General features: G+C 37.1%; 1 protein-coding gene across 7 annotated transcripts in view; it reads right to left on the reverse strand.

Moving 5' to 3' along the window:
• Positions 1-22529, reverse strand: part of RAD50 (RAD50 double strand break repair protein) — a 182454-nt gene that overhangs the window by 38768 nt on the left and 121157 nt on the right. For all 7 annotated transcript variants that reach the window (XR_014310313.1, XM_082725634.1, XM_082725632.1 and 4 more), the window contains 9 exons: positions 12793-12921; positions 12391-12556; positions 10543-10736; positions 9278-9484; positions 7959-8141; positions 7048-7205; positions 4166-4341; positions 2614-2851; positions 183-372 (listed from right to left, as the gene is read on the reverse strand). Coding sequence is in view for 6 of the 7 variants with exons in the window: in XM_082725634.1 (XP_082581760.1) it covers positions 183-372; positions 2614-2851; positions 4166-4341; positions 7048-7205; positions 7959-8141; positions 9278-9484; positions 10543-10736; positions 12391-12556; positions 12793-12921 (1641 nt within the window). In the remaining variant the exon portion in view is untranslated. The remainder of the gene's footprint in view (positions 1-182; positions 373-2613; positions 2852-4165; positions 4342-7047; positions 7206-7958; positions 8142-9277; positions 9485-10542; positions 10737-12390; positions 12557-12792; positions 12922-22529) is intronic.

Consider the following 22529-nt stretch of genomic DNA (forward strand, 5'->3'; position numbering starts at 1 on the left):
GAATCCAAACTCAGGAATGTAAACTAAGCTGTACTCCCATCAGAGTATCTGCAGTTCAGGACAGGGAACTCAAAACTCAAGCTATACCTGAATACTATCTGTTTGTTTTTACCACTCTCACATTTCACATTCAAACCCCTAAGAAACAAGTTTTATCTGGCCTTCAACTACAATAAATTTACCTGGAGCCTCTCCATAATTGTAACATCTGTCAGGCAGACTTTAGCACTTTCTTCTTCAGGCATTATTGTGCCCAAGAGTGTATCCTGTTCCTCTATGTCATTCTTTAAGCGCTGAATGTCTCTATTGACATTCTGCAGTTTGTTTCTTAATTCCGGTATTTCCTTCTCCTTCAAATCAATTATGCTTTGCCTGAACAGAGAACACACAATTAAAAATTGGCTAATGTTTTCTTACCATAAAATGGAGGTTATGCATTTTTGGCAAAAATATAATAAGAAGTGACTGTATCCTCAGGGCATCATATCAGTGGACACATGACATCATTATACTTTATTACTGGAGATGTTAATCCTTTTCATACTTGGTTAAGATGATGTCAGCCAGTTTTACCCACTATAAATTTACTATTTTTGTCTTTTGTAATTAATAACGATCTTACGAGAAATATATTGGGACTATGTCAATATCTTGCTTCTCCTCAAACTTTTGCCCACTGATTTCAGTATCCAATGGCAGATCCTGCTCACAACAATTACAACAGTCTCCCTGAAGCCACGCAGATCCCCAAGGTATATACTCCAAGATGCCCAGTAGATGCCTGAAATCATGGATAGTACCAAACCTTATATATACACCTTTTTTCCCTATAGTTACATCTGTGATAGAATTTATAAATAAGGTGCGGACATTAATAATACTAATAATTAAACAAATATAACAATAAACTATAATAAAATAAAAAATATATTGTAAAAAAAAATTAAGTGAAAATGGTCTCTCTCAAGATATCTTACTGTACAGGGGCACGTGAGTGGCTTAGTTGGTGCAGTGTCTGACTGGTGATTTCGACTCAGGTCATGATCTCATGGGTCATGGGATCGAACCCCAAGTCAGGGTCTGCACCAGTGGAGGTCTGTCTGAGATTCTCTCCCTCTGCCCCTCCCCTCCTTCAAGTGTGTGCTCTCTCTCAAATAAATAAAAATTTAAAAAATCTTATTGTACTGAACCCTCACTCCCTAAGACGATTATATGATAAAATGCCTGTGTGATGATATGAGCAATTTCAGTAGTCTTTCCATTAATGTTTTTCTGTTTTAGGGCCAAGCCCAGGATCCCACATGGCAACTAGACGTTATTTCTCCTTAGGTTCCTACAGCCTTCAAAAGTTCTTCAGTCTTTGTCTTTCATGATCTTGACACTTTTGATCAGTATAGTCAGTTAATTTACAGAAAATCTCTCAGTTTGGCAAACATTACAGTAATAGAGCTGCACTTTCCCTCTCCACTGTTTCTGTTACCTGAGGTCAGCTGTGGTTCAAAAGCAGATGATCCTCCTGACCTGTCATTATGTTAACAGTAGCCCAACTTGAAGTTACAAGGTCTATATCATTCTCCTCACTTCATATCATCACACAGGCATTTTATCATGAAGTGTTAACTGAGCAGAACCAACTTCCCTACATTTCACAATCTCCTATTATGTTCTCAAAATCTTATTCTCATTCCATAGTCCACTGGCTTCTCTCCTCTTAACTAATATACTTATCTGAACCAATTAAGAACTTTATTAAGCCCAGCTTTCTAAATATTCAATTCTGAGAGCTTGTCTCCTTAGACCATCAGCTCCTTAAAGATTATGTCATACTGGTCTCTGTGACCAGTTTTATGATCTACATTGTGGGAAACCCCAAGGCATCATCACATATTTTCTGACTTGATTTTGTTTATAAATAGGCCATTATTTGAATTTCTTGAGTAACTGAGGGAAAATGAACAATAGATATCATGATGATTCATTCTTTTTGAAAGGAGAAAAGACATAAAAATATAGTTTAAAATTTGTCTGTTGGGGGAAGTTTTCAGTACTTTAATTCTCCTGCTGAATTTAGAAAGTAAGAGATCAGCAAACAGTTCTCAATCTGTCAAAATTTCTGCCTTCAAGCCAGGACTCAGTAATTAACACACACACACACACACACACACATACACACATACACCACACAAAAAGAAAATAGTAAAGATTATAATAACTGCCCTGTGACTAGTTTAAGAAGTTTGTTTACTTTTAAATAATTTTTTAAAAAGACTTTTATTTACTTAGAGAGCAAAAACACAAGCAGTGGAAAGGGTCAGAAGAAGGAAGAGCAGATTCCTTGCTGGGCAGGGAGTCTGACATTGGGACTCCATGTCAGGACCCTGAGATCAGGACCTGAGTCAAAGGCAGACAACTAACTGACTGAGACATAGAGGCACCTCAATAATTGCTTTGTCTTATAATTAACACAAGATGGGGCACACTGGCTCAGAGTCTTGACTTGAACTTTTATTCATTCAATCCGTTACTGAACACCTATCCTATGCCAGGGACTGGATGGGCATCTTCTATAAGTGCTGCTATTCATATGCAGTAATAGTAAATCCCTATTCTCACCTCATGGGGACAAGTCCCAGCATTTCGTCACGCCGCTTTTCTTTTTTCTTTAGTTCTGATTCTGTTGACTTCAGTTTATCTGGAGCAAGCCGCAGCTTAGACTGCAAATCACTGATGACTTCCTGTAATTCAGCTTCTGTCTGAAAAACTCTCTGACAGACAGGGCAACATGACTGGTTTTCATCTGTTAGCTGAGTAATGAACTGGGAGTAAACTGCTGTGGCTCCAGCCAGCATGGCTGTTTTAAGAAAATAAATATATTACCAATGAGAAGAATATAAAATAGAGTCTTGTTATTATGGTTCTATTCTTTTTCATATATACAGGATCATTCTTCATTTATAGACATATCAGGAAAAAAATAAAAATCCTCTCATACTTATATTCTTTTTTGAATGGGCACAATACATTCAGATTTGTATTAATTACTTTCTGGTAACACTCAAAAAGAGTAACAAAATTTTGGAGTATACTGTGTACCAGAAATTGTTCTAAGTGCTTTATACCTATTAATCTCATTTAGTCTTAACACCATACTTGGTAGGTAATTATGTCAGATGAATCTGAAGTAAAGGAATCATTTGATAATTTGTCCAAAGTCACAAAACCATTTAAGTAGAACCGGGACTGAAACTTGACCCCTTTGGCGCCAGAAACAAATTTTTAAATCTCCCATCTTTTTTTTTTTTAATTTTTAAATTTATTTTCAGCGTTAACAGTATTCATTGTTTTTGCACCACCCAATGCTCCATGCAATATGTGCCCTCCCTAATACCCACCACCTTGTTCGCCCAACCTCCTACCCCCAGCCCCTTCAAGACCCTCAGGTTGTTTTTCAGAGTCCATAGTCTTTCATGGTTCACCTCCCCTTCCAATTTCCCTCAACTCCTTTCTCCTAACTCCCCTTGTCCTCCATGCTATTTGTTATGTTCCACAAATAAGTGAAACCATATGATAACTGACTCTCTCTGCTTGACTTATTTCACTCAGCATAATCTCCTCCAGTCCCATCCATGTTGCTACAAAAGTTGGGTATTCATCCTTTCTGATGGAGGCATAATACTCCATAGTGTATATGGACAACATCTTCCTTATCCATTTGTCCGTTGAAGGGCATCTTGGTTCTTTCCACAGTTTGGCGACCGAGGCCATTGTTGCTATGAACATTGGGGTACAGATGGCCCTTCTTTTCACGACATCTGTATCTTTGGAGTAAATACCCAGTAGTACAATTGCAGGGTCATAGGGAAGCTCTATTTTTAATTTCTTGAAGAATCTCCACACCGTTCTCCAAAGTGGCTGCACCAACTTGCATTCCCACCAATAGTGTAAGAGGATTCCCCTTTCTCCACATCCTCTCCAACACATGTTGTTTCCTGTCTTGCTAATTTTGGCCATTCTAACTGGTGTAAGGTGGTATCTCAGTGTGGTTTTAATTTGAATCTCCCTGATGGCTAGAGATGATGAACATTTTTTTCCCATCCTTAATAGCTACCAGTGAGTGAAAATTCAAGTGTCAAAGCACCTTGATAATATAAAGAAGGTAACTTACCTCGCTGTTTTGAGGATTTTTCAATTTCTTCTTTAAGCCTGTCTAAATCACTTTCAAAATCCTGGCTACCACAAACATCAAACAGCTTGTCTTCATAACTGGACAACCGTTCTTCTTTCTTTTTTAGTTCATTATTTACATGATTTTTATTTTGCTCAGATGAAGCTAGTTCTTTGCTAAAATAAGAACGAATACAGATCACAATTTTACAACATGAGAAATGAAGTTTGAAAAATCTGAGTAGGTAAATACAAATTCTGCCAAGAAATATTACAAAGGTTTGCTGTAACTAAGTACTTTTTTTTAGAAGTCAAGGCAACAGTCCTCTTCTGCCTGAACTCCACCCTGGACACTGATCACTTTCCAAACCTGCTCATGGGCCTGCACCCAGACTTATGGGTATAGGCAAAACTGTGTGATTCCTTGGGGTTCATGGTCTTTGAGCTCAGATGAGGAGGCTCAGCGAATATGTTTGCAGGAGAATGAGAGAAAAGAACATTCTCCTGATTCCCTTTGGACCCTTTCAGTATCACTTCCCTTCACTTCTGTAAGAACTTCTTTATCCCTTCCTTGTTGTTGTCATTTACTTACATCATCATCCATTCTCATTCATCAAAGACTTTGCTCACTAATACAATTCATCTCAACTTCAACTCTTAAATATCATCCTAGCCAACTGTCATACCAACATAGATTAGGGTTTACAGGTTATAATTCACTGGGCAAGTCATGTAATCAATATAATGGATTGTATTCATAATCTTAAAAAAAATTAAACAGAATAAAATACACTGCAACAGACTGAGCATTGTTTGGACACATACTCTTTTGAGAAACTTCTTTCAGATGAATGTGTATGAGTGCATGTGTGCTACATTTTGATACTTCCCATTTTGAGTCACAGTAAAAATAAAACAAAAAGAAGTAACTAATATAGATGATGCTTTGACCATCCTAGCCATGGAGCCATGTTCATCAACATCATTATCTTAACACCCAGCACTGCTGACTCCTCACTGAAGATCTATTTACTCAAGGTCTCAAGAAGTACTCCAGTCTGGCTCTCTCCCCAGCTCCCTGAATTCCCTTCACTTGTTCCTCTTCCTTTGCTTACCAACAGTAACTACTGCTGTTTCCCAGGCATCTGACTATAACCTTTTCTCTTCTCTTCATATAACCCTTTTAAGGTGATATGGCCTATACAAATGACTCTAATTATTACTTAGAAAGCAAAAACTTCCAAACTCTTGAACTTCAAACTCTAATATTATATTCCCTAAGACCCATTTCCATAAAAAAACAAATTAAACATGGCCAAAGCAAAATCCACTATCTTCCTCAAATATCTGTTCAGAATTTGACTCTTCTATCCAACCACCACTCAAAGCGACATTAAAAAAAGTGATCACTTCTTTATTGTGGTAAAAAACACACATTATATAAAATTCACCATCCTTACCATTTTTTAAGTGTAAAATACAATAGTATTAACTATATACACACTGTTGTCCTATATCTCTAAAACGTTTACATTTTATAAAACTGAAACTCCATAACCCTTTAACAATGATTCTCCTTCCCCCCTCTCCCACTTCCTGGCAACCATCACTCTACTTTTCTGTTTTCAAGAGTTTGACTACTTTGGGTACCTCAGGTGAGTAGAATCTCACAGTATTTATCCCCTTGTAACTAGCTTATTTCACTTAGCAATAATATCCCCAAGGTTCATCCAAGTTGTAGTAGGACAGGATTACTTGCCTGCCTCCACCCCCGGCACCCTGCCAACCCTGGGTAAGCTTTACACTCAATGGGGGCTTAAACTCACATCCTGGGGAGTAAGAGTCACATGCTCGACGGACTGAGCCAGCCCCCAGGATTTCCTTCTTTTTTAAAGCTGAGTAATCAGAAACACACATTATACACATACACATTGAATCTTTATCATTCATCTGACTACCAAGAATAATGCTGTAATGAACATGGATTTGCAAAAATCTCAAGATCATGTTTTCAATGTTTTTGAATATACTCAGAAATGGAACTGCTGGACCATCTGGTAATTCTATTTTTTTTTTTTTTTTTTGGAAGAACCTCCATTTTCTCTATCAGCCGTACTATTTCATATTCCCACAAACAATGTACAAAGGTTCCAGTTTCTCAATATCCTCACTAACAATTTGTTATTTTCTGATTTTTTTGTTTTGGATTTTGTTTTGGTAGTAGCCATGCTAAACTGGTGTGAAGTGATCTATCATTGTGGTTTTCATCTGCATCTCCCTGATGCAGTACTTTTTCATTTGCTCAATGGCCATTTATATATGGCCTCTGGAGAAATGTCCATTCAAATTCTTTGCCCATTTTTAAGTCCAATTATTTATTTTTGTGTTGTTAATTACAGGAGTTGTTTACATATTCTAGATAATAACCACTTATTAGATAAATGGTTTGAATATTTTCTCCCATTTTGTTGGTTGCCTTTTCCCAGTTGTTCCTTGCTTTGTAGAAGTTCTTAAGTTTGATGTAGTCCCATTTATCTACTTTTGCTTTTGCTGCCTGTGCTTTTGATGTCAGGTCCAAGAAATTATTTGTCAACTTCAATATAATGAAGCCTTCCCCCTAAATTTTCTTCTATGAATTTTATAGTGTTAGGCCTCTTTTTTATAAAGGAGAATTTTAATCCTCTAAGTTCTACAAACTTTCAAGGAACAAAAGGCCCATATTAATGTCATCATTTTACTTGATTGATAAATACAGCAGAACCAAAGTTGACTAACATAAAACATTCCATTTTATAACAATAAGTAGAATATTTCAAACAATGAAAAATAAAAAGCATGAAATAAAAGCTCTGTAGTACATCTCCAAATGTTAAAACTACTTACTTCAATTTGGCAAGTCTGTCCCTGGTCTGATTAATTTCTTTTGATTTACTATGAAGCCAGTCTTCAAGCTGTTTTTTATTGGGAAAATATCCTAACAATGAAGTTAATTCATCACTGTGTCGAGATTTTATTTTCCTGATTTGTTCATCTTTGTCAGCCTATAAAAAAATTTTATTTTTATTTTAATTTTTAAAAAAGATTTTATTTATTTATTTGATCGAGAGAGACACAGTGAGAGAACACAAGCAGGGGGAGTGAGAGGCAGAAGCAGGCTTCCACTGAGCAGGGAGCCCGATGCAGGGCTCGATTCCAGGACTCTGTCTGCCTGAGCCGAAGACAGACACTTAACGACTGAGCCACCCAGATGCCCCATAAAAAATTAAATAAATAAATAAATAAATAAATAAATATAAAGTCCAAGATCTCTACATTGTATCAAGAACAAAAATAAATTCTAATTTACAACTCTGAGATCAAGAGTTACATGCTCTACCAACTGAGCTAGCTAGGTGGCTCAGACCAAAAATAAATTCTAGACTAAATCTAGGCTTAAATAAAACAATTGAACATGAAAGAGGAAAATGCAAAATTCTTAAAGTCTCACAGTGGGAATTACCCTTCCGTGCCATAAGAGAAAAAAGTAACAAGTCTGACAATAGTAAAAATTAAAACTTCTATATGACGTGATAAATATTAATAGCAATGGGCATGTGTATATATACTTCAGTATTATTTTTTGGAATTAGAAAATAGTTTTCCTAAGCTCCAAAGTCTTATTTTATAGAATATTAAGCTCACTTAACTTCTAAAATACAATACCAACACCACCTAAGTATTTTGTAGTGCATCCCTTACAAACGTAAATTTTTTTAATACCAGAAGTATAGTTAGAACAAAAAGAAAGGTCATACTTTGTCTCTGGTCAGCATCTCCATCTGGGTGCGTGTTGTTGTATGATAGTTTAACTGTTCCATCTCCTGGTCCAATTTACGCAGGGTCCTGTCTAGGTCTGCTTTCTCATTTTGAAGGTTTATAACTTCTGTTTTTAGAGCTTCTACATTGTTGTTTTTCTCAGCCTTGCTTAGCTCACGTTCCTTATTAATAATTCAAACACACAAGTTTATATGTTTTGTGTTAAAATAAAGACAAAATGTATTAGAAAACAACTATTCCTCAGAATGATCAAGATATTACTGTTTACTTTTATCCTAGAAGAGAAAAAGCACAGATTTTTAAGGAAAATCTTATAATGTTATCTTACTCGGTTATAATGGTAGAGAAAACTGAGAAAAATACATCCAAATGTACAGTTTAGTAACTCTTTGGTTGGTAAGTATTCATCAGGTACCCACGTAAACGTACTACATTGCCTGGCATTTAGAAAACATGTAATAGTATGATGTGGTCTCTAACGAGTACTTTATCATCACAAGGCAATGTGATGGGAAACTGTGACAAACTGCTAAACTGACAAAATGTATGCTAGATGCTAAGTTACAGAGCAAATTGAAATGTTTACTTAAATTATCAAGATGGGTTCTGGGAGGGAAATCTACTGAGCTTTAGGATGCCTACTTTGGTGGCAGATATGTGAACGAAGGGGACAGATCAGAAAAAAGGAAGAGAATTTGGATATTTGTAAAAGCAGCTGGTCTAGGAAAATTTCTACCACATATAAAGTGATACTATGGCAAGAATCATGTAAAATCTACAGTGCGTGGAACCTAGAGCAAAAAAAAAATTTTTTTTTTTAACTTAGGTAAGTGGTTCTTAACCAAGGTACTCCTAACAATCACCTGGTGTTTTGGAACATATATTTCTAGTCCCCACTCTAGAGAGAACATGAAGGAGCGGGGTGAGGGCAAAGGGAGAAGCAGACACCCCACTGAGCAGGGAGCCCAGTGCATGGCCTGATCCCAGGACTCCGGAATCATGACCTGATCTGACGGCAGACGCTTAATTGACTGAGCTACCCAGGTGCCCCCAAGCCTAAGTCTTTTTAAAAACCTTCTTACGTAATTCTAATTTTCAATCCACCCACTTCCAGAATCAAAGAGTTGGTATGATTATAATATTCAGATGTTTTCATTTTGTATGACATTCATAGACAACTGATGTTTTTATTGAAATGCCAAAATCTTAAGATTAGCAACAGATAATATACTTCAGAATATAAGATTCTAAACATTTTATACATTGAAGTTATTAGATTACTCAAAAAGTATCTTACAGCTTTTGAGAGCTCCTGGTCTAGTTCAAGAATCCTGTCTGAAGATCCTTCCAACTGCTGTAATTCATGCTTCACATTTCTCAGCTCATTCTGCTTCTTTGTTAGGATTTCTGATTTTAGCTCAATTATTCTTCCCAGTCCAGTTTTCTTGTCCCTTATTTCATCTATCTGTTTTTGTTTCAGAGTTTCTTTTTCTGCAAAGTCATTCTACATATAAGAAGAATGAGCATTAACAATTTTTTTCACTGAACCATTTAATAAAGTTTCTTGAATACAAAGTTAACACCTGCACACTAAGAAAAATAGAGCAAAGTACAAAATAGTGAAATAACCATCACCCAAAGATAATCCTTATTAACCATGAGCAAACGTTTTCTTTATGATTACCTTTAAAAAGAAATTTTGGAAGACAAACACTGTATGCTCTCACTTACATTGTGGAACCTAAAAACAAAACAAACCCCGAAAATAAACAAACTCAAATAAAAGAGATCAGACTTGTGGTCACAGAGGTGGAAGGAGGGAGGAGGGAGAATTGAAGGAAGGTGGTCAAAAGGTTCAAATTTCTATTTATAAGTACTATAGCTATAACGTATATCATGATGACTACCACTAACACTGCCATGTGATATACAGGAAGTTAAGGAAGTACATTCTAATAGTTCTCATCACAAGGTAAATATATATTCTTTTCTTTTATTGTATCTACATGAGGAAATGGGTTTCAGCTGAACCCACTGTGGTAAGCATTTCATAATATATGTAAACCAGTCCATCGTGCCATATGCCTTAAACGTTGAGTGGTACCTGTTAATTATCTCAGTAAAACTGGAAAAGAAAAAAAAAAGAAAGGTAACAAAATCAAATTTAAAATGTAGTCTGGGGCGCCTGGGTGGCTCAGCGGGTTAAGCCGCTGCCTTCGGCTCAGGTCACGATCTCAGGGTCCTGGGATCGAGTCCCATATCGGGCTCTCTGCTCAGCAGGGAGCCTGCTTCCCTCTCTCTCTCTGCCTGCCTCTCTCTCCATCTACTTGTGATCTCTGTCAAATAAATAAATAAAATCTTTAAAAAAAAATGTAGTCTGTATTTTCTTCATATTTTTATCCTTAAAAATTTTAGAAATTTGCTTCCATAAGGGTTTTTTCTATCTCAAAAAGATTCTAGCCTAACACTCACCTGAAAATTTGACAATATGAGGTCTACCCCAAAATTAAAACAGTTTAACTAGAGAATCCGATACAAACAAAAGAATATAGCAATATTTACCATCAGCTGGCTGGCAATTTCTGCTTCCCTTTCTTGCCTCTCTCTCACAAGTTTGTGAAAATTTTTAATATGTCTTTCATTGAATGGTCCACGTTCAAAGCCATCCAATTCTAGCTGTGTTGCCAAAGACTGAATCAATGAATCTCTAGCTTGGATATGTTCTTGATGGCGATCCGCCTGTAGCTGCAAACGACCTTTAAAACACACAACCATAGTGTTTTTTTTTTTTTTTATTAAAATAACTGTACATTCATAAGCAGTTATTTAAAAAAAAAAAAACAAAACACAGCAGAATCTCCTATAAACTTTGCCCAGTTCACCCTGGTAACTGGTTTTACGACATAATAAAAAAATATGTATTTGGTTTTTGTCCTTGGTAGCTGGCACAAACCACCTAAAACTCTTAGAATTCCTGAGTGATATAGGTGGAAGGAGCATCTTTTGTTACTCATTCTTAGTCCTTTTCAGCATACTGGAGTTTATTCTAATGCAGTGACCCTTACCATGATGGGAGCTGGTGCTCAAATGAACCAACAATGGGATTAGAGAGTAGGAACTTTCAGTACCCACCTCCTCAACTCTATGGAGCAGCTGAAGATTGAGTTCAATCACCAATGGTTAATTATTTATTCAACCATGCCTATATAATGGAACTTCCATTAGAACGCTGAATAACAGCATTCAGAGACCTTAAAGGTTGGTAAATACATCACGGTGCTGGTTCATGTGTGAGTGATGCACATGGAGAGGGTATGGAAGCTGAAGACCCTTCTGCATACCTTGCACTAAGTATCTTTTCCATTTGACTGTTCCTGAGTGGTATCCTTTATAATAAACACAAAAAGTTTCCCTAAGTTCTATGAATGATTATAGCAAATTACTGAGTCTCAGAAAGGGTTTGTGGGAACTCCTGATTTACAGCCAACTGATCAGAAGTATAGGTGACAGACAACTTGGGACTTGCAACTGGAATCTAAACTGGGTAGGCAGTTTTGTTGGACTACACAGGTAAAAGCACTGACTCCAGATAATTAGTGTCAGAACAAAATTCTCTCTGCCCAAAACTGAAGGATTGCCTGGTGTGGAAAAACCCACACACCTGGCGTCAGAACTGTTGGAAGAAAAGACAGTGCTTCCTTTAGTAATACTCTACAATACTATAGTATAATTTCACAGTCAGGATACTGACATTGATACAATCCACCAGTTTTATTCAGATTTCCCCAGTGTTACTTTTTATCTATTTGTGTATATTAAGTTTTACATAATATAATCAACTGTGTTAGTTCATATCTCCACCATGACAGTGAACATTAATGAACAGTTCAAATACCACAATAAGCTTCTGTATCCATAATCTTTTTTGGGGGAAGATTTTATTTATTTATTTATTTGACAGAGAGAGAGAGAAAGAGAGAGAGAGATCACAAAGAGGAAGCGAGAGGGGGAAGCAGACTCTCCACTGTGCAGAGAGCCTGATGTGGGGGCTCGATCCCAGGACGCTGGGATCATGACCTGAGCCAAAGGCAGAGGCTTTACCCCACTGAGCCACCCAGGCACCCCCCACAATCTTTTATAACCATACTTATGTGGGTTTTTTTTTTTGCTCTTGTTGCTTTTTACAACCATAGACATACTAATCTTCCTCCAGTTCCTCCTCCTGCTCAATAACCCTGGCAACTACTAATCTGTTCTGACATTTCAGAAATGTTATATAAATGGAAGCATACCATATATTATCTTTTTAGGTTGGCTTTTTTCACTCTATATAATTTCTTGGGGATTCATTATTCGTGCAGAAAAAGCAAATATAATAGGAAAAAAGACCAAGTTAACGTTTTGTCCTACCCTGCTCAACAAGCAGTTCTGATTTTTCCTGATTGAGAAGTCTTGATTCTTTATTTAACTTCTCTAGTTCACGCTGACAGTCTACCAGTCTCCTTTCTTTCTCCCTTACTGTTCTCTGGTGATTATGATATAAATCATTTAGTTGCTCATCAGTCCCTTGAAAAACCTGTGCAGAGAACCAAAATAGGAGCTTTAATGAATAAATAAAACAAGTTATCACTCTGAAGTACAAAATATGAACCAAAGCTTATTCAAATCCTTCCCTTTAACATATACGTGGAAATAACACAAACACTAAGATTTGTATTTTTTTTTTTGAAATACGAGTGGCAAAATGGATTCAAATAAGGTTCATTCTAATAATCTCAAAATTTTGAAAAATGAAATTCTACCACCACAAACCTTTTCCATTTTCTTTTCCAGTTCACTATTATCTTTCTCCATTTGCTTCTTCCGGCTATCCAAGGCTTTAATTTCATTGTCAAGTCTCATTATTTTAGAGAGGTTTTGTTCAATTTCTTTTAGACGATTCTGAAAATAAACCAATACTGTATATAAATTTCACTATAGTTTATAGTGCAAATAAATGAAAACAAGTAAGATGTCCTGGCTAGGTACTTAGTAAAAGTGATCTCTCTCACTTAATGCTAACAATGCTATAAATTATAGGAGGCATAGAGAGACCGAGGATGAGACAATTAAAAAATTTGCACAGCTCCTAAGAGTTACTAAGGAAAATAAAACAGTAATTAAACCCCACTTCTAACTTCAAAAGCCCACATCTTGTGCTCACACCTCCCATAAGTCATTCATTCATTGGGTAGAATCACATTATGTAAAGTACCACATTACAAAAACTTAAATCTTTAACAGGCTATTTAAAAAAAATAGAACTACTGTGTGAGCTAGAAACTTATCTTGAGTCATGACTACATTCTGAGGCTGAAGGCAAAATTTACATGAAAAACTGTATTTTGATTCAAAGGCTGCTCAAGCACAGAGAACTCTGAACATATGAAGTGTGACAAATGATTTCACTGGCTGTTTTCTAGGGAAAGCTGGTGGCCTAATCTCCTAGAAATATGTGCAACCAGATTCAATGTTCTCTCCCTGGAGTGGCACTGACGATATTCTTCTAATGTTTGCCTCTATAATTCCAAGGCTGACCAATTCCTGAGATAATTTCAGAACCTAATTTATTAAACTACCACACTAGTAGAGTGCTTAGGTATCAACTGTAAGGTTTCACTGCTGCACCCTTAACTTTAATGTCATTTAATAAAATTATAGTAATAGCCTATCTTGTGATTTGTACATTAACAAGTAGCACATAATCACCCTAAAAATAGGAACTTTGTTCACTAACATATCCCCCCACACATGCAACTGATCTTTACTATGTTAGCTAAATGGAAGAATGAGCAATTTCACCAATAATAATTCATAACTGTCATTGACTGAATGCCTACTATATTGAAGACACTGTGTGAAATGCTGCTACACATCCACTCTAACCCTTATGAGATTACTTGCTTAAGCAGGAGACTTGGAGGACTCAACATGTCTAAAGTCATATTCTTTTTTTTTTTTTTTTTTTTTTAAGATTTTATTTGTTTATTTGACAGAGAGAAATCACAAGTAGATGGAGAGGCAGGCAGAGAGAGAGAGAGGGAAGCAGGCTCTCTGCTGAGCAGAGAGCCCGATGCGGGACTCGATCCCAGGACTCTGAGATCGTGACCTGAGCCGAAGGCAGCGGCTTAACCCACTGAGCCACCCAGGCGCCCCTAAAGTCATATTCTTAATGATAAGAGCTAAGATTGGAATGGTTACGGCTCTGAGTGCTGTAACAAGGTAAATCTCAACTTTACCTTGCCCCATAATAAAAAGTAACCTGAAATGAAGCATATACATAAAATGTTAGAACATAAACTATAAAATTTCAAGAAGAAAACACAGAAGAAAATCTGTGTGATTTTGGGTCAGGCAAAGATTTCCTAATTAGGAAAACAAACAAACTGTATAAGAAAAAAATGACAGACTGGATTTCAACAAAATTAAAAACTGCTGCCCTTGGAAAAGTAGTTAACAAAATACAGTATTTGCAAAACGCTTAGATGATTAGGGTTGTGCATCCACAATCAAAGAAATCTCACAGCCACATAAGACAAAAATCCCATTCAAAATAAGCAAATATCTGAATAGAAACTTAGCAAAAGAAGATATGGTAAACACATAAAGATACTTAACATCCATAAGCATTAGAAAAATTAAACTACAATAAAAAAAAACCCACTCAGAAATACTATCATGCATCTACTACAATGGCTAAAATAAAAAAGACTGACAATACTAAGTAGTGACAGGATATAGAGCAACTATACTCTTAGATGTTGTTGGCAGGACTACAAAACGGTACAGCCACTTTCAAAGGTAGTTTGACAGCTCATAAAGTTAAACATATACTTCTATATAACCTAGCAACCCACCACAAGGAAGTTACTCAAGAGATAGGAAAAGGTATCTCGAAAAGCCTATATACCAAAGTTTATAGCTGTTTTATTCCTAATAGCTAGAAGCTGGAAAGAGCCTAATATCTATCAACTAGGGAATGTATGAATGAATTATAATATAGCCACACAATTTACCCGCAATAAAAAAGCTAATTAACTACTCATACACGCAACAATAGAGGTAATAAAAGGTCAAGCTAAGAACCAGAAACAAAATGCTACCTAATATATTATTCCATTTATATGACATTCTGGAAAAGGCAAAACTATGACCTAACAAATCAGTGGTTACCAAGAGCTGGGAGTAGAGGGAAGGACTACCGACAAACTTGAGAGAACTTCTTGGGGTAAGTCAGGGGATGTTCTATATCTTAACTACAGTAATGCATTTGCCCAAATTCATCAAACTACATACTTTACAATAGGTAGATTTTACTATATGTAAATTATAGTTCAATAAATCTATCTAAAAAAAAAAAAGTACGGGATTGGGATTCAGAGAGGTCTGGACTCAAATCATGGTTCTATCCTATGCTTGTAATGTGAACACCTGAACTTCAGTTTTCTTGCCTACGAAACAGCACAGGGTTACTACAGGGCTTCATAATGCATGTTATACATTATGTCCTACCTAATAGGTGCTAGATGTCTACTAGATGCTAGTCTAGATGCTACCATCTAGTAGACAATCAATAAATGAGACCATTCATACCACTTGTGAAAAAAATCCTGTGTTCTGAAAATACCTTTTGAGCAGTTTAACAAAGAGACCAGATTGAGTCTTATAAGCCCTGGATGCTAACACCTCAGTTATGGTACTATACTCAGAAACTTCTTGGCTTCTATCACTGCTTCCCACCAGTATTAACTTTATCTGGGCTTGGATCTATTGTGATACCTCTTCATTCTTTAAATCTAGCCAGTCCACCAGATCCTGAATATTCCTTCTTTGAAATCTGATTTGTCTTAAATTTATTCTAATTCCACTGTCGTTCACATATAGTCCTATAAATCTGTTCAGTCCCCACAGCACAAACCCCAGGTACTATTCTCAGAGCACACCACTAGTAAAAGAAGCCAGGACAAATAGAAAGACAACAAAAAATATTGCAGAGTATTTAAAGCTTAAGTGTCAGTGTGAAATGAGACAATGAAGAAGTTGGGTTATCAGCTATACAAGACCCATGAACTTCTGTATGGAAGAAATAAGTGTGCCGGAAGGTGTTTTCTGAATTCAAAAACAAGTTTCTCAAGCAATTTCCACTGAAGACAAAACAAAGCCAAGGTCAGAATAGAATGTGGTGGGATGAAAATAAAGTCGTTTATGACAGAATTCCTAAAGACAAAGAATCTATAAAAATGAGAAAGCATGAGTGCAGTATTTGAAATGAAGTGGTCTCTAGATGGCTCCTGTGTGGGTGATTTGACTCAAACTTTATGGTTAGTTCCATAGAGGGAAGAAACCTAACTTTGTATATCAGAGCTAAAACAAAACAAAGCAAAACAAACCTTTGAAATCATGCAGTTAATAAATATTTACTGAACCTCCTGCAATGTGCCAGGCACTGGGCTAGACTATGAGGACACAAAGAATAAAAGATTTTTTTTTTTTCAGAGAATAAAATTAAATTCATGGAGAACTAGTCAAAACTAAACACAAATAAAGAAATAATGTATATATGTGATGAATCACTAAATTCTATTCCTGAAACCAGTATTACACTACATGTTAATTAACTAGAATCTGAATAAAAACTTGAAGGGGAAAAAAAAAAAAGAAACAAGACCTCACTATTTGTTATAAGCCTTAGTTAGAATCCTGCCATCACTCAATAAATATTAGTTATCATCTCTTTGCCATACCTAAACATTCTTTCCAAATATTCCATTTCAACTATAAGGATTTCCTTGATACTGTTCAAGAACAGCTTGCTTTTCACTGTCCCTATATCTTTAATTACCTACCCATTTATGATCAACAAAGTCATATCCCCAATTCATTCCAATGTAATCCTCTCTGGCTATCTCAGAAATTCTCTTTCTTATTCCTCCTTACACCTCTGGTCTTTTTCTACCTTATATGTGCCTGTCATCTTTTTAACCAGGCTGCTCCTAAAAAAGATAAAATGTGTTCCAATGTCTTGGTTATTACCAAATAGCTATACACAGTAATCATGATAACTCATCCTAACATTTATCATAGTTTATCATTCTTTTGTCTATTAAACTAAATTCTAAACCTACTGGTTCTCTATAATCTGAATGCAATTCTTTTTCACTCATTTTTCTCTGGGTTACTTAACCTAGGCACTTCCTCACATGATTCTGTTTTGATAAGTCACATGTGTGAAAACAGACATATAAAAATGTGGATGTAAATACATCTGTATTGTATTTATACAAAAAAAGAGAAACTGCTGATAGGCTGTATCTGGAACATCAGAAATGAGGAGCTGAAAGAGTACCTCTTACTTTTCAACTCATATTTTTCTGTCATTTTATTTTCACTGTGAGCACATACTACGTTTAAAAAATAAAAACACAAACATATATAAAATGCCTTCTACTCTATTGAGTTTGATTTTTTCCCCATCCTTTAAAGCCCAGTTCAGCCATCCCTCCTTCCTTTAAGGCTTGGGACAGATTTCTCTTTAAGACCATCCCCCCCTTTTTAGTAGCTTTTACTGAGAGATTTCACACACCACATAATCCACCTGTTTGTGTTTGTTTAAGATTTTACTTATTAGACAGAGAGACAGAGCACAAGCAGGGGGTACGGTAGGCAGGAGAGGGAGAAGCAGGGTCCCCTCTGAGCAGAGAGCCCAATGTGGGTCTTGATCCCAGTATCCTGGGATCACGACCTTAGCCAAAGGAAGATGCTCAACTGACTGGGCCACCCAGGCTCCCATAATTCACCTGTTTTAAGTGCACAATTTAACACTATTTAATATACTCATAGAGTCGTGCAACCATTACCATAACCTAATCTTAGGGTATTTCAACTTCCAAAAAGGGAGCTATGCCAATTAGCAGCAGCCACTGTTCATTCCTCTCTACTTCCTACGCTACACAATCATTAATATATTTTCTCTCGCTACAGATTTGCCTATTTTGGACATTTCGAATAAATGGAATCGTACAGTACATGGTCTTTTGTCATTGACTCCTTTTACTTAATGTGTCTTCGAGGTTCTTGCCTGTTGTAACATATATCAGAACTTCATTACTTTTTATGTCTGAATAATATTCCAATGGAAGAATATGCCACATTTTACTTAGCAGTTCATGGACAACTGAGTTGTTTCCAATTTTGACTATTATGAATAATGCTGCTAGGAATGTCCCTATACAAGTTTTTGTGTAGGTATATTTTAAAATTTCTCTTGGGTGTAGAAATTTAAGGAGTAAAACTGCCGGATCATATGTTAATTCTATGTTTAACATTTCAAGGAACTGCTAAACTGCTTTCCAATGTCAGATGGACCATTTTACATTCCAACAAGCACATAAGATGATTCCAATTTCTCCCTATCCTATAACAATAATATGTCTTTTTGATTTACAGCTACTCTGGTGGGTGTGAGGTGGTATCTCACTGTGATTTTCAATTGTATGTTCCTGATGAATAATGATGTCAAACATCTTTTCATTTGTTTTTGGACACAGAGAGACCTTCTTTAGAGAAATATCTATTTAGATCCTTTGCACATTTTCTTTCACTTTTTTTTTTTTTTTAATTACTGAGTTCTAAGAGTTTGTTACATATTCTGGAAATAAGCTCCTTTTTAGATATACGGACTGGCAATTATTTTCTCTCTTTTTGTGGGTTGTCTTTTTGCTTCTCGATGATGTAGTTCGCAAAACAAGTTTTTTATTCTGAGGAGGTCTACTTTTGTCCATTTTTTCTTTCCTCACTTGTGCTACAGTTACCACCTTCAGCTCCTAAAAAACCTATATTTTAAACTTTATTATTCACATAACTTTTCAAATTACTCTGTTGTGATCCTATCTTTTTTTTTTTTTAAGATTTTATTTATTTATCTGACAGACAGAGATCACAAGTAGGCAGAGAGAGAGGAAGGGAAGCAGGCCCCCCGCTGAGCAGAGAGCCCGATGCGGGACTCGATCCCAGGACCCTGAGATCATGACCTGAGCCGAAGGCAGCGGCTTAACCCACTGAGCCACCCAGGCGCCCGTGATCCTATCTTTTCAAAAAGTTACCTTGTTTCTCCTAATAGATTTTAAGTTCTTTAAAAGAAAGGCCAAAGTTTCTGGCTTCGTCATTCCCAAGAGCACCTGGTACAGTGCTATACAAAAAACCAATATTCATTAAAAAATGCAATCATGTCAATGGGTACTGGAACAGACAAAAAACTAAAGCTTTCTAGTTTACAATTCAAAAATCTATACCAGGAAATTAGAAGATGGCAATGGAATAGGAGAACCCTAGGCTCACCCCATCCCACAAATACGACTTATCTACTAAATACCCCAGAAATCTATCTGAAATCTGGCAGAACAAACTCCACAACTGAAGGGAGAGAAGAAGTCACAGTGCGAAAGACAGTAAGTGTAGAGATGCAGTTTGGGAGAGAAAGAAATTATGGCCCCTGGGGTGGGAAAGGAACAGCAGTCACAGAGAAGGGTGAGAAGACAGACTAACATGCAGGGAAGCACACAGAGAAAACAAATCCCCATAGCAATTGGCTTGAAAAGCAAGAGGGTCTGAATTTTCTGAGTTCTTCCAACCAACAGAGCTTAAGGCCTGGAATTATAAAGGTCAATATGTTTGGCTCTGGGAAAGCTCAGAGGGCACTGTGGCTGCTCTTGTTTTATGTGGGGCAAACAGGCAGTGGACATCCACCATGGAAACAGCAATTTGAAGAGTGTCTGGGGCACATAGTGCAGAGGTTGGTTAGTTGCTCCTCTCAGAGAGGCAACATTCATTCAGAGACCGCTCTGGGAACAAAGGAACTGGCGGGTACCATTTCCCCCACCATCCCTCAGCATAAGCAGAGAGCGATCTGCAGGAACCAGCCCAGCCCGGACACTTGCTACCTAACTCACTTACACCAAGCCATGCCACCCACACCCCAGTGGAACCTCTGCTCCCAGTCAGCCTCGTCTCAGTCCCAGTGCAGCAGACCCCTTCCCCGGAAGACTGGCCCAAATCCCTGTCAACATTGCATCTCCCAACCCAGGGGTTTTTCAGAGCTTTGGCTCCAGTGGCAGCAGTGACACACCTCACTTCACAAGCAGAACAGAGTACACCTAGTTAAAATGAGCCACAATCAGGCCAGGGACCCAACAATGCCCACAAAAGGTAGAGACAGCTTCTGCAAATGATTGATTTGAAGGATAAAGTGGATTCAAAAGCTGAGCACATGAAGCACACATAGGAGATGCTCCCAGAAGCACCAGGCCCGAGACTACATAGGAAGACTACACAGGAGACTGCAGGAAACATAGGACCTCTTCTTCATAAAGGCATTACCCTCAAAAATAGGAAACATAGGGGCGCCTGGGTGGCTCAGTGGGTTAAGACTCTGCCTTCAGCTCAGGTCATGGTCTCAGGGTCCTGGGATTGAGCCCCGCACCGGGCTCTCTGCTCAGCAGGGAGCCTGCTTCCCCTCTCCCTCTGCCTACCTCCCTGCCTACTTGTGCTCTCTCTCTCTCTGTCAAATAAAAATCTTAAAAAAGAAAAAAAAAAAAAAAAAAAAAGGAAACACAGCTGACTTTCCTGACACACAGTAACAGGCATAGAGACTTAGATAAAATGAGAAGACAGAAGTATTTGTCCCAAATCTAAGAATAGGAAAGGCCACAGCTAGGGATCTAAGTGAAATAGAAATAAGTAACATGCCTGTTGGAGAATTTAAAGCAATGATAAGAATACTCACTGGACTTTAGAAAAGAGGGGAACACATCAGTGAGACCATTAACACAGAGATAATGAAATACATAGAGATAAAGGGCTCAATAAATGAAATGAAACACACATTTGATGGAATGAACAGCAGGCTGGTAGAAGCAGAAGAAAGATAATAGTGACCCATAGAGACTAATGGAAAGTCATAAAACTAAATGAAAGGGAGAAGGGGGCCTGGGTGGCCCAGTTGTTTAAGCAACTCCTTTTGGCTCAAGTCACGATCCCAGGGTCCTGGGATCAAGCCCCATGTCAGGCTCCATACTCAGCAAGGAGCCTATTACTCCCTCTGCTTGTTACTTTGCCTGCTTATGTACTCTCTCTCTCTGTGTCAAATAAATAAATAAATAAATAAATAAATAAAATAAAAACTAAATAAAAGGGAGAAAGAAAGAATTATGCAAAATGAGAACAGACAGGGGTGCCTGGGTGGCTCAGTCCATTGAGCATCTGCCTTTGGCTCAGGTCATGTTTCCAGGGTCCTGGGATCAAGTTCCACATTGGGCTTCTTGCTCATCAGGGAGCCTGCTTTCCCCCGTGAATGCAGCACCGCCTACTTCTGATCACTCTGACAAATAAATAAAATCTTAAAAAAAAAAAAAAAGAGAACAGACTTTGGGAAATCAGTGACTTCACCAAACATAATAACATCTGTATTACAGGAATCCCAGAAGAAGGAGAGAAAATGGGGCAGAGAATTTATTTGAAGAAATAACAGCTGAAAACTTTCTTAATCCAGGGAAAGAAATGCCAGATTCAGGAGGCACAGAAATCCCCCCAACAAAAACAATAAAAGCAGAGTCACACCATGATATATTATAACTTAAAAAGCAAAATACTGATAAAGAAAAATAAATATTTAAAGCAGCAAGATGAAAGAAGACACTCACATGAAAAGGAAACTCCTTAAGGCTACCATCTGATTTTTTAGCAGAAACTTTCTAAGCCAAAAAGGAGTGGTATGATATTTTCAAAGTGCTGAATGGAAAAAATCTATAGTGAGGAATACTCTAACCAGAAATGCTATCATTCAGAATAGAAAATGAAACAGAGGGGCGCCTGGGTGGCTCAGTGGGTTAAAGCCTCTGCCTTCGGCTCAGGTCATGATCCCAGGGTCCTGGGATCGAGTCCCGCATCGGGCTGTCTGCTCCGCGGAGAGCCTGCATCCTCCTCTCTCTCACTCTGCCTGCCTCTCTGCCTACTTGTGATCTCTGTCTGTCAAATAAATAAATAAATAATAAAAAAAAAGAAAATGAAACAGAGTTTCTTAGACAAGCAAAAACTGAAGGAGTTTATGATCACTAACTAAGCCTTGCAATAGATATTAAAGGGGACTCTATGTGTGAACAGACAAAAAATGACAGTATGAAGATAGAAAACACAAAAGCAGGAAAAATAACTATTTTTGTAAAAAATAACCAGTCAAGAAATATACAAAATAAAAGAACTATAAGATATTATGACACCATGTACCTAAAATGTGGGGAGAAGACGACTGAAGAATGGGTTGAAACTTAAATGACCATCAACTTAATACAGGCTGTATGTATTAAAGATTATATACAAACCTAATGGTAACCTGATGGTAACAAATGAAAAATCACTAATAAATATTGGAAGAATAAAGAGAAAGAAATCCACATATATCAATAAAGAAAGCTAGTAAACATGAAAGAGAGAAAAATTAGAAAGGATCAGAGAAA

Source organism: Mustela nivalis, assembly GCF_964662115.1.
Source record: "Mustela nivalis genome assembly, chromosome: 3".
NCBI lineage: Eukaryota > Metazoa > Chordata > Mammalia > Carnivora > Mustelidae > Mustela > Mustela nivalis.